The sequence below is a fragment of the Schistocerca nitens genome, chromosome 3 (assembly GCF_023898315.1).
Source record: "Schistocerca nitens isolate TAMUIC-IGC-003100 chromosome 3, iqSchNite1.1, whole genome shotgun sequence".
Lineage (NCBI taxonomy): Eukaryota > Metazoa > Arthropoda > Insecta > Orthoptera > Acrididae > Schistocerca > Schistocerca nitens.
The window spans coordinates 127767804-127781849 of NC_064616.1; the positions used below are offsets into that span (position 1 = coordinate 127767804).

General features: G+C 33.9%; 1 protein-coding gene across 1 annotated transcript in view; it reads right to left on the minus strand.

The window, feature by feature from the left end:
* Positions 1-483: 483 nt before the first annotated feature.
* Positions 484-14046, minus strand: part of LOC126248071 (ras GTPase-activating protein raskol-like) — a 406601-nt gene continuing 393038 nt past the window's right edge. Inside the window, exons 15-20 of the mRNA XM_049948722.1 lie at positions 13186-13352; positions 12047-12303; positions 7901-8700; positions 7012-7130; positions 6668-6813; positions 484-3669 (exon numbers count right to left, since the gene is read on the minus strand). Of these exons, the coding sequence (XP_049804679.1) occupies positions 3360-3669; positions 6668-6813; positions 7012-7130; positions 7901-8700; positions 12047-12303; positions 13186-13352 (1799 nt within the window). The 3' untranslated portion in view covers positions 484-3359. The remainder of the gene's footprint in view (positions 3670-6667; positions 6814-7011; positions 7131-7900; positions 8701-12046; positions 12304-13185; positions 13353-14046) is intronic.

Sequence of the window (14046 nt, forward strand, 5' to 3'; positions counted from 1 at the left end):
TTTAAGTTGTACACAAGTGATCTGCTTAATATGAGCCAAATCACTTGGCCATGTCTGATATGTGCTCCTTGTGAGTAGAAATAGCAATTTTTCAATGCACCTATAGACTCAAAAACAAATCTAATGTTCAATCATTTTAGGTCATGAAATGCTAACAATAATCCAACAAAACATTCACCACTTCAGGATCATCTTACTGCACAATGTTTAGCAACCAAATAAAATTTCTGTCAAAGATAAATCACTTAATTTCTATATATTCATTGAATATGAAAAAGAAAACATCATTTGTAACTGGATAGTTCTCTTATGTGAGACTAGGAGTAAAAGTGACTTGGAGGGGGCTGAAGGAGTTGTAAGAGAGGAGTGTAAGAAGTGTTTATAATTACAAACAGGTAAATAATTTAGGGCATATACTAGCTCAAATGAAATTTAAAACAACAGAAAATTCAACTAAATACTTTATTAAATCCTGGGGTGGGAATATGTCAGTTATGATACAAATTACACAAGTAAGACTCCAACACATAAATGGAACGAGACTAACATTTGTCTTATGTAAAAATAAATTACTGTGTACATAATGAAATACTATTTAAATTATTTATAAATCCGATGTGACAATAAAGTAAACAAACAAGGAAATTATCTAAAAAGAAAACAAAACACACATTACAAATACTTTGTATGAAAATCTGTTTTGCACTTTGAATGTAAAAAATGTAAAATATTTTACACAATCAGCAATAAAAACTAACATTTGTGCTCATAATCAAACAATTATATATAAATAATTACATAGATTATTTAATACCACTTTCAAGTGCAATATACATAGTACAGTGTGTTTCTATTTAATGTCAGTACTATCCCTACAAAAACAGAATAACATTCAGTACACAATATGTAGAGACAATATGACATAGATTTGAACAAAACTAATCTTTGGTAATAAGAAATTTACAACATACATATACACCTTGAACTATACGTTATACACTAATCACAATTAATACAATCTCAATTAATAGATGAGATGTAACACAAATGTTGTAATATAGAAGTCTAATGAAACAACCACTGTGACAGATGAAATGTGTATCAGATCAAGATTAAAACATGCAGCGAGAACAGATAATCAGGTAACACAGAACTTCATACACATGACTACAATATTTTTTTCAATACAAGCCTATCATAAATACATGAGAAATTCATTTCAATTATACTGGTATGATCTGAAGGGTCAGCTGATTTAACATTCAATATTTTATATTTTGACACTTACAACAGCACACAAACACAATTACAGAATTTAAGTGCAATGACATTTAAGTAAATGACATCTATTTTCTTTAAATGACAATAAAACAGTACACATATTTCTCTGTTCATTGGCGACACAAATATAATACTAAGAGAGTAATTGTTTTTTATGATTATTTCTTTTTTCTCTAGTTTGAATACTCCTTTAAATAAATTTTAGGAAAAATCAAACTTCAAAATACTGCTTTGTTGTATTTAACATAATATTAATGATATTTGTTCACTGAAGTAAGAACACATGAAAGAGAGACATAAAAGGAAGCTACGGTAAAATAATGCTAGATTGCATTAATAACAGACTTACAAAAATTACTGGATTTGGTTTAAACCATTTACAAGAAGTGAGACATATACTAACTTCCAACTAGTTGTACTATCTTCATTTATAATTTAAACATAAATGCAAAGCACAGAGGAAGAAACTATTCAGAAATTTCTTCATCTATTAAGACTATTTCATGGGTACACTTCAAGGGTCATACATTATGATAGCAGTTCTAAGCATTGGTGCACCTGTTTAAATAGACTATTTCTGAAAGTGCAGTTCTTACAGCTAATGCTCTGAGCTGAAAATGAGTCTTGAATGGTGTCTGCAATGATGATGAGAAATGTTTATGACAAGATTTGGGACAAGCCTTTTTTTCTTACAACTGGTCTGAAATCCCTATGACAAAATAACAAACTTCATTCTCTTTCCAGCTTTCACAGCCTTTACCTGAATGTACCATTGAATTCTTTGTTAGCAAGAGAAAGTTTCTATCAGTTTCAAATACATTTTTATCTAACGTTCAGTACAACAGTGAAAAAATATTTGTGCAATGGAAGTTTTGCACAGCTGGTTAGTAAAATACCAATATCTAATATTTGAAAAATACTTTGCACATATTATTTCCTAGCATGTGATATATTTAATTGAAGAATGGAGTGTGCAAATAAAATACTGTATTTAAAAAATCACAGGTTTTAAGCTCTGGCTTCAAATGATGATTTCTTTTTAGTGAATTATTATCAACACACTTTAATACAATGCGTGATGAGAACTGGTTAGCTTTGTACATAATCAAAATTGTTCTCAGAACTGAAACAGCTTTACATGTGATGGCTACACGAAGAGAGAGGCAGTCTATTTTGAGTGAGAAGCAGCTAATAGCTGCAATAATATTGTAGGAAATAACAGTTATGCAAAAGTGAGAACATTGCAGTGACATTTTCATATATTCCAGATTCACATGGTAAAATTGTTGGTTTTATACAGTGTTGTGAACCCCATTAATAATGTGCAGCAAGTAGCACCCTATTAAATATGGGACAATTCCTGCAAATGTCCATCAAATATTCTTTCACTTCTATTGCAAGCAGCATCACCTTTTCCACCATTCCTTGCTATGACTGATATATGGTTATTACAATTCAAATCAACTTTCCAATTCATACAGGCCAAAATAACAGGAAGTGAGATACACAACATGCTTCAGACATATCAAATTAAGTTAACCTCAACAGAACCACACAAAATTTTGGATGGATTACAAGGAGAAAAAAATATTATTGTTACTGTATGTCCTATTGTGTATAGAATAATGTTATGACTTGCTGTTATGGTCTCTTTTACAAATACTGATACATGTTTTAAATACTAACATAGCCACAAACATTATTAAAAGTATCAAATCCACAGGCATGGCCATGTCCCATTTCACTCGATGAGGATACACTATAATATAACTGCTACATGTCTTTTATCACAACATTCTTTCAACATTAGGTCATTAGTTCCTTCAAATAGGTAAGCCATCACTCTCTCAAATACCATTCATCTATTCACATGTTACTGTTTCATAGTATTTCCATACAAAGAGGTATATACCAGCATGACAAATCAGATCTTAATATACTTGTCCTCTATTACTATCAGGCTATTATTTCACAATCACAGTAAATATGAGGTGACATCAAACATAATCTCATATGTGAGTGAAACATGGGTGTGAAGAAATGTGAAAAGCAAGAACTGCAGCATGACAATTCTCTTTTTAGCAAGATGAACTCTTCAGTTCACCAAGTTCAGGCAAGAGGTGGGAGCTCTGCCCAGAAGCATGTAGGTCATATTTTTCCTTCAAAGTAGCAAGTGCATTTATTAAACGAGTGTTAGCTGCATCTAGTGCAGCTATTTTGTTCTCCTGTGCTTCAATTACTCGTTGCTTATCTGACAGAACTCTTGACATTTTCTGTTGTTCTCGCTGAAGCTTATGTTCCTGAGCTTCAATAACACGTTGCTTGTCTAGAAGAGCCCTGGACATTTTCCGCTGTTCACGGTGAAGCTCTTCCTCCACAGAAACCAATCTGAGAAGCAAAAATTTTACACTGTATATCATGTGCATGTTCTACAAATATCTAGACAGTGTTCAACACTACAGAATTTAAATGTACATAAAAAACAAATAAACATGCAATAATCAGATATGCATACAATAAAAATAAAGCCATGTGATCAGTTTGCACATAAAAGAAGCACAGTGATGAAGTTGAGAGGTATCAGTACACATTGAAGAGTGTCTCTTACTTTTGTGTATTCTTTCACAAAGCCTATGGTGTCATTTTCTCAGTAGTTGAACATGGTGACACGAGACATTAGTTCAGAGAAATTAACACAGTTGTTGTAACAACAATACATTTTCTACATTTAAGCTTTGAATCATAGCCACTCAGCAACTGAAGAGGTCAAATGACAAAGAAAGGAACATGATTCAATAAACATACATGAGGCATTCTGGTCACTAGACACATAGGAACCAGTACATTTCTGACGTGAATGGCAGGAGATGGAGAAAATACACTGATATTTCTCAGCCGAGATATTAATAACATTACAAGGAGTAACTTTTATTTGTATGTATGAAACAGGACATGTACCTCTAACTGAAATAAGTAGAGGTGATATTGTAATGTGAAGAAAAGCCTCATGAATCTTCATGCATAAATAGATTCTCTCACTAAGAACTTTGTAAATTTCTCGTAAATAACTACTGTAATATTTTATATGTCACCTTATCAATGTGTATCTTATCATAACTTGTAGAAAAAGTTTATCCTAAAAAAAATGCTAAAAATAATTCATATCATTACTGAAACACCTCATTAATCATGGATGCAAATTTCACATGTGTGAGTACTACAATTGTACTGTGTACCTTTGCACAAAATCCTCAGATGTGCATTTAGATAATTAAATCAAGTTATAATAATTGAAGTAGTCATTGGAATAAGATTTTGAAATGAGTTATTTTTAAAACTGTGTTCCCTGTATAACCCCCTGTTCATTTGTAGTATTTTTGAAATCTCATCATTTCTTTTTGTTTTACAATCTGGTAAATAACTGCTAGTGCAAACCAGTGACAAAACCTACTTGAAATATTGGACTGATAGCTTGTCTTAGGAAACTGGCTGTACATACCATCTTCCAAGGAATGCAGTAGCTGTGAATGAACAGAACTGAACTACACATTGTTTGTTAATGTATATTATTTGATGTTATTTACACATCAAGTAATGAAACCCATTCCAAAAAATCACAGAAATGTGTGGAAAAAAAATCAAGGTGACAAACAACATGCTCACATTTCCACAGCTCCCACAAGAGCCATTGTGAAGACATAAACTAATTAGAGCTGTATGGTTGCAAAGGCATTGTTCTGAACAGACACTTATACCTTTATATAATTTGGAAATTTGAATAACATTAATTCATAACTTGTCAATGGTGACAAGGAGCTGCTGCCCTTTAAGCAACTACATAGATTTGCCTGAAATTATCACAGAAATTTTACATTTAATTTAATTTGCCATTAACAATGAAAACTGTAACAAATATGAATACACATATTCAACAAATTTATCCTAGGAAAACTCTGCTCACCCAGGAAATAAGAAAAAAGCAGTCTTCAGTTATGCAAAATTGCTGCATGCCGAGGTGTCCATTCATACTACACATTCAGTATATTATGCATATAATTTTCAATCAGAGTGATAACATAAATGTTGTTAGAATCCAGTACTTGGAAAACAGCATATGTTTCACCCTAGATGGGAATCTAATACTTTTTCCTCACTCACTTATCCTAACACTGTTCTAGCTCCTATTCTGAGCATCAAACATGTTTATCTCGTGTCATAGCCTTGATGAGAAGATGAAAAAAAGACAAATTTAATTAATCAATTTGTTTGTTTCTGTTGTGGCTTCATATCATTTGTAAATATCTGAATCCACATATCCTATTTAGTGTTTACATTCACCACCAACACTATCAAATAAAATATAAGAATAAGTACATCACAAATAGCAGCCCTTCTTAACGGATTCCTTTGAAAATAAGAAAATCTGTACCACTTTTACCAATGGCTTCCCAATGACACCTGTCGCATCCAGCTTATAACATTACAGAGCACAGCAGTTTCCCTGTGCTCCGCAGGCTGAGCAGTATTTGTCTTGAATTGTCCCTCACTCAGAATGTGGACCTATTTGCTACATAAATAGCAAAAATTCACATTCTAATAAAATACAGTGGCTCCCCCATACTCTACATAGGTTGCCTATGCAGGCATAATGAAGGTAAAATACAAGCAATACCACTGAGATCCAAAGTCTCATTGCCACATCCTGCAGTTTCTTAAATTAGCACAACTAATAGTATGTGGGTAGTACATAATGCTTGTCAAGCCAGTGGTGACGGGAAAGACAGCTGTGCCGTACAGAAACAAACAAACTTGTTTCCCATTAGTGGGCTCTTATATCACTAACATTCTGATAGAGACTAGAAACTGTACACAAATTAGTCTCTTCTGGATTTGATAAGAAAATGTATAAAACATGTAAACATTCATAGTAATCATAGTGCATTGATTTACTGCAAAGGATACATGGTGTATCTGTTAAAAATTGTTTTCATGAAGAAACTGAAAGGAGATCTAACAAAGAGGGATGAGATCCATATTTCCTTTTTAACACCAATGTATCAATTAAACATCTACATCTTTCATATCACATACATTGTCTTTCTCAATCCAGATCTTATCAGTACATAGGATGTATTGTACAGCAGTGCTATAATGGCTCCTACTGCTTTACCACTTTAATATTAGAAGCATGTGATAATTTTAATTAAGTACACAAATAAGAATATAATGTTACTTCAATGTATGATGCAAAGATGCTGATAATGGACAGAACTGTCACTTGAGTACTTTGAATAACCTGAGAAGAAAAAAGTAAAGCTCTTACATTTACTTACTGAATCAAGGTCTTATAGCTACAAAGCACATATAATTAATTTATGGGACTCACCTAGCTATAATGACTTTCATTTTATTTTCACTGCTGCCAGCATCCCGGTCATGTGAATCAGCCAAGTTTCGCTGTTGTTCGGCCTGCTCCAGTTTCAGGGTCAACAGATGAACATCTGCTTGGAGCTTTTCAATTTCCCTTTCATACTGAAATAATAAAGTTACCTCATTAAATATTAAATAAACTAGTCATCTTTGAATGAATAATTACAGATTGCATCAGAAATCATTAGGTAACAAGCTTATACATCAGTTTCATTTTAATTACATATAGATTTTGTAAACACAAATTGCTTTACAGTTCTTGTAAAATTTTGTGGAAGTCAACAGAAAGATGGAACTTACCTCTTCTATACTTTTTGCACTGCAGTTCTTGCTGCATCGGATGTGGCACGTATCTTCCTCTGAAGAGTCAGACAGATCCCGTGTAGAATCCAAGGACAGCCGCCGCCTCAGTATCTGGTCTGTTATAAATGAACAGAAATATGAGTTGTTAGAAAATAACAAAAAACAATATGTTTAGATTTGCAGTATTGGCTTTACAAGTTCCCCAATATTTATGAAAAACTGATGATGTTTCAAATTTTTTTCTGCAGTTTTTTAAATGATGAACCAGTGTACTTCATGTTTATAATAATTACTGGCTCTGTAATTTCTTGTCTTTTTTATTTTTCTGATGTTTTCCTTGATATTTGTTTGCCAGTTTGACTTCTTTTCTTGAATTTCTGAATTACATGATATTATCTTCTCTAATAGAAGTTCCTCTTTTTCTTAATTTACATGTCCATTTCAAATTCTCCTCCTTACCTGAACAGTACTATTTTGATTTGAACTACACTATTTTATTTAAATGAGTAATTTTGTTTCTCCTTCATCACTACATCACATCTTTTCCATTTTCTTCTTCCATTCAACTCAAAAGTTTTAACTTATCCTACAACCTCCTATTTTATTACACTGACATGCCATGAAAACCTTCATTTGCACTATGAAAATAGTCACCAGTTAAAATTTTATTGTGTCCTCCACATTATTTCTTTATTGTAAATTGACAAAAAAATCTTGAAGCTACAAAAGCCTGATAATATTAACTTTTCCTATAAGTGTTGCTGTCTCATTCACAGTTATACTAATAATCTGAAATCTGAATTTACTTATTGCTTCAGCTCTTATTTTTGTAAAAAAAATCTAAGTATACATTCAAATATAACAATAAATGAATTACTAGACATACCTGTACTTGTACTGTGGACATGGTGATGAGGCTGACCATTGACTGCCCTCCAGTTTGCAGCACTACGCATGCCACATTGTGGGTTTGTACGTGGTACTCTAACTGCCGGTGAAAAATGCCGAACTAGTGGAGGAGTAGTGGCAGAAGGCAGTTCCAAAATACCAGTGTTACCACCAACACAGCCACCATTTTCATCAGAAGAGGAACTGCACGAGCGCCTTCGGGGCACCGGCCGACAGTCTGGAGGTGTTGCATCCATGTGGTATACGGGATTTGTAAATGCTAATGGTGCTGAAGCAGTTGTAGGAACAACATTGTTGTTGCTTTGAGAGTTGCTAACAGGTGCAGGAATATTTGCACTGTTATTGTTATTTGCAGCATTCAAGTCAACTGGGCTCGAACTTTGGCTGTAAGCAAAACTCTGGTAGCCTGATGAGGCCACATTTGACAGCTGAGAAATAGATATTTGGCTCCCTTTGTTAATGCAGTGCTCAGGTATAACCTCCTCATCAGCGTAGTGAAGGAGGTCAGATATTTCGTCTAAATTTCCATTCACAACAGCATTCAATGGCCTAGGGGCAGGCCTCTGTGCTGGAACAACAGCCAGTGCTTGAGGACAGTGAGGACTGCATTGGTGAGCTCCCTCACTGGTCCCAACAAACAAATCATCTGACGCAGGTGACATACTAAGTTTTGGCAGAAATGCATTACGAGGAAGAGTGGCTGCACGAGGCGATTTATCTCGGTGCACGGAAGTTGAAATATCACTGTTGTTGCTGCATACCGTTGGGTCATTGTACCTGCAAGAAAAGTACTGATTAGTAAAGAAAAGTACTGATTAGTAAAGAATATTATGCATGGATTGGAGATAGAACAAGAGATGTTGTGGGAGGAGACACACCTATTCTAACTATATACGATTTTTCTTGTATGATTTTAGAATTTTCTTGTTGTAATTGTACTTGAATTACGTAACCATTACGGCACCTCACCTCAACCTCTCGATACCAGCAATATTCTAGTGTTTCTGTAACGTAGTTAACATATTTCTGAGACAACATTCAGATTTGATTTCATTAATGTAGAGGTACTTTGATACATCGATATGTTTATATTGCAATGATATTATTCTTATGTGAATTCTTTTTTTTTTTTTTTTTGTCAGTATGATCTTTGACGAACTTGTAACTCTGATTTTTGAGTGCGTAAGCAGTTATTATTAAACCTGTATATTGAGCAAGCAGTGCAGGAAACAAAAGAAAAATTTGGAGTAGGTATTAAAATCCATGGAGAAGACATAAAAACTTTAAGGTTCGCCGATGACATTGTAATTCTGTCAGAGACAGCAAAGGACTTGGAAGAGCAGTTGAACGGAATGGACAGTGTCTTGAAAGGAGGATATAAGATGAACATCAACAAAAGCAAAATGAGGTTAATGGAATGTAGTCTAATTAAGTCGGTTGATGCTGAGGGAATTAGATTAGGAAATGAGACACTTAAAGTAGTAAAGAAATTTTGCTATTTGGGGAGCAAAATAACTGATGATGGTTGAAGTAGAGAGGATATAAAAGTAGACTGGCAATGGCAAGGAAAGCGTTTCTGAAAAAGAGAAATTTGTTAACATCGAGTATAGATTTAAGTGTCAGGAAGTCGTTTCTGAAAGTATTTGTATGGAGTGTAGTCATGTATGGAAGTGAAACGTGGACGATAAATAGTTTGGACAAGAAGAGAATAGAAGCTTTTGAAATGTGGTGCTACAGAAGAATGCTGAAGATTAGATGGGTAGATCACATAACTAATGAGGAGGTATTGAATAGAATTGGGGAGAAGAGGAGTTTGTGGCACAACTTGACAAGAAGAAGGGACCGGTTGGTAGGACATGTTCTGAGGCATCAAGGGATCACAAATTTAGCATAGGAGGGCAACGTGGAGGGTAAAAATTGTAGAGGGAGACCAAGAGTTGAATACACTAAGCAGATTCAGAAGGATGTGGGTTGCAGTAAGTACTGGGAGATGAAGAAGCTCGCACAGGATAGGGTAGCATGGAAAGCTGCATCAAACCAGTCTCAGGACTGAAGACCACAACAACAACAAGAAGCGGTTATTAGAGAGTCAAGTCTTGGTCGTCATGTTGAAAAGACGCAAATTGTAGACAGTTTATAAAATGTGAACTTTTACAGTGAGGAAGATATTTTCAAGTATGTTTTATATTGTGAAGTGATGTTTTGTGAGTTATGTAATATTGCAACAAAAATAATAAAAAAGAAGTGTAACTTAAATTCGGAGTGCTGATTACTTTTTTACATCACCATTGTGCTAACTTGCACAAGTTTAATCTTCAAGAATGGTTTATGAAACACATCTATAAAACTTTTGAATATCGCAGAATAACACCTAGGCCTCTTTGCATCCGAGCTTGGAATCATCACCACCTAGATTTTCGACGATTGAGCTATGAGTTCACAACGAGACCAGCGTGGGAAACACGAAAAGATGAGTGCCTAGTTTATCCACTATTTCATGAAAGGACTGTAGTAACTGTGCTCTAGTGACACCTGAAACATAATATAACTTTGTTGTTGCCCAAAAATGCAATATTTAGCAGCATGAGCAACACTACAATCATAATTAATTTTTGACCTTTTGTTAGATTGTGATGGTCATTATCGCAGCAGTTATATAAAAACAAACTGCATTAGTTTCCAAATAAAACTACCTTTGGCACATTAAACATTAATTTTTTTTAATTTTATATAATAAATAGAAAACAAAAAATAACATGCAGCATTCAAAATGCATTTTTCTTTTAAACTACTGCAATTTTACATGTATAACTGTATGCTGAAATCAGGTAAAACTTTCATGATATTTTAAACTAGAGTCTATTTGTTTTACACTGTTCATCATGCACCCAATAATGAAATTATATGGTGCCATTGTACTTTTAATAAGTGAGAGGAAAATGCAATGAAAACAATTTTTTGACATTTATGTTCTTTTGTGTTTTTACATGGATCACACTGAAATTAATTGAATTTCTTTCATTTTGATATAAACTAAAAGGTTGTATATTATAAGTATCCAGTCATCAATTACAATTTATTCGAAGAAACTATGCAGAAAAATATAGATGTTAAATTGATTCATCTTACAGAAAATAGCATTAAATTAGTCTGATGATTTTCTGAACCAGTTTAATGCTGTCTGCAGAAAATCAGTATTATTTATATCATTGCATTCATAGAATATCAAAAATATTACAGTCAGTTACAAATCAGTACTGACATAGCCATGTGTTTATTGAGAGACGGCTTGTTTTACCATCAACTCTCCTGCTGAGAGACTGAAATATTTATTCAGTGTGTCCTGTCACATCAAAGCTATAAGTCATATATTCACTTGTTGTAATACATAATCTCATCAAAACAGCAGTGAGAGAAAAGAAAGGCTAAAACTCCAATGATTGACAACAGTTTCAAGAGCAGATTACCAACTTTTCACATTTACATTTCTAGCTGATTACTGTGTTCTAAGTAAATTACCTTATTATGTATATTGTGTTTCTATGAATTTCAACAACATTTCCTTTTCTTTCTTTTTCCTTCAGAAGGTAAAAAAACCAGTTCCAAAATGTCAAGATGTTAAATTGTTTACTATAGTAGCCCCATATCATTTTGTGAACCACCACAGAAACCAATCTAGGTCTGTTATATCTACAAACTTTTAATTTCTGATTAGAATTTTCTGTTTTGTATAAAGGCTATCTTTGATTTTCCAGATTTAATTATTTTCCTCTTAACACACATTTGATCTTGATTTGTACAATTATTACATGTCAAGCTAAAAATTCAAAACTACTATTTCTTTGTCATCTTGTCTAGGGTCTACATTATGGACCCTTTCAAAGATTTTATCTCTAATGACATTGTTGTCAATGGTATGTTAAACTCTACTCCTTTTATTCACAACCAATAATTTCTTGTATTTGTCACTGATGTATGTAATACAGCATATCAAGAAGAAATATAAGTGTCTATAGCATTTTTGTTAATTTTAACAGATTTGTTTGAGTAAAAAAAGCAACTACATAAGTGAAAATTTATGGTGGTAAGGCAACATCCAATGAAAATTATCTTAATCTATTACCTGAAAATGTTCCTGTTGAGAGACTGATAATGCATTGGCTCAGAACGTCGTGGGGATGGTAGTTTGCCAACTGGCTGACTAAGAGCTCCATGAACACGATCAAGTATATGTTGCAGCTGTTCCATCTCCAGTCCATGGTTGGTCATACCAGACTTGCCTCCACATTCCCCCAACAATGCTGCCAGAATACTCAGCTGTTTCCCAAGGTCTATATATCCTTCAAATTCCAAACAATTCGGTGAGCCCACTGGCCGACTCTGAAAACAGAATTGTTGAAAAGTGAATAAAGTGACTTCTCATTTAGTTTATTCAAAACCAAAATTTTGTTTCATATTTTAACAAAATAAATCAGAGTACAATGTTCTGTTGATGGCATTGTCATTAGAGACAGGTTCAACAATTATGAGGAAACTGACCATGGAGAGCTAAATCTGGATATGAGTTGAACCCAGTGTCCTAGTGAGTGCAAGTGAAGTGCCTTAACAATTGTGACACCTCACTCAGTGGTTTTATATTGATGCAGTACCAAAGTCAGGAACCAATACAAACTGCCATTGTGACTATCAGCCAAAAAGTAGCATACTTCTACAATCAAATAACAAGAGGGTGTAATAATGAGATTGTTATATCCTACTAACAGCTGCATTCCATGATTCACAGAGCAGATGATGTTACTAGCATGCAGAAAAGAGTTCAGAAGTGATGTTTTCTTGGAGTTCAACACTCAGTTGACAGTAAAGTTATTAGGACTGAATTATTCTTGAAAACAAATTCTATATCACTGTCTAAGAAATGCATACTTTTAGTGTGTTGTCATTCACAGACGTGAATAGGGGAAGCATTACCATGACAGCCAATAAGGCACAAACAAATAATTACAACAGCACTTGCTTATATTTTTTTCATAGTGCTGAGTGGTAAATGCCACAATAGCACTCAACTTCCTCGTTAATTAACTCCTAGGATACAATACATGGATGTAGATTCTAATACACACTGTATCTACTGACACCAGCACACAGTCTAGCCAAACAGTGGGCACATAAATATGTAGCTACAGCTATATTAATATCTTAACCTATCAATTTCATTGATATGATTGTACTGAAGATGCAGGTAGTTAATACTGGGTAGCTCACCGAGATAAGTTGTAAGAAATTTTTCATAGCTGGAGCTTCACGTTCTAGGAAGTCATTCATGAATTCCATAAAATTTTCTTTGCCTTGAAAACGTGTGAAGTTTGCAAGTGTTTGCAGTGTTTTTGCAACCAGAGTAAGATTACGAGCAGCCTTCTCATTGGGATATTCTGAAATATACAAGAGGTTACTGTGATAACATAATGTTCATATAAATATTACATTCTTTTTGCTGTTAGTAAATTCTACTGAAGAATAAGATATATTTAATATGAATTAATTCTACAAAACTGTGTAAATCTTTAACTAGTTATGCCAGTTCATTTTATGTAATACTTATACCAGCAAAATACATGAAAAGTGGCAAAAGGACATGTGTTTCGAAAGTTTTGATTTGGCTGACTCCTTGACCCTACCTTGGGTATGCTCTTGTCATTGTTCAAAAGAGATTATCAGTGTTTTCTGTGAATGTAACCATTCTTTCTACAGGAACAGACTATAACAGTTATGTGAATATTATAACTGTGGGGATTATTGCTGTGTGTGTAAGTATATGATTTCTATTTTTTCTGCAATAACACTGTTGGAATGTGTTTACGTACTGCTGATGCCGTATTTCTTTCCTTTTGTCAGCAGTAGACACACATACACACATGCACACACACACACACTCACACAAATACAACTTGCACACACGTCTGCAGTCTCAGAGAACTGAAACCACACTTTTTGTAGTGCCTATCGCAACTCAGCATCTCTGCTATATGGTGAGTAGCAACTTTCCTTCTCTGGTACTGTTACATTCCATCCTGGATTTTTCCATTGTTTGATGATTGCCTTTATGTTCTGCACTAAGGATGACAT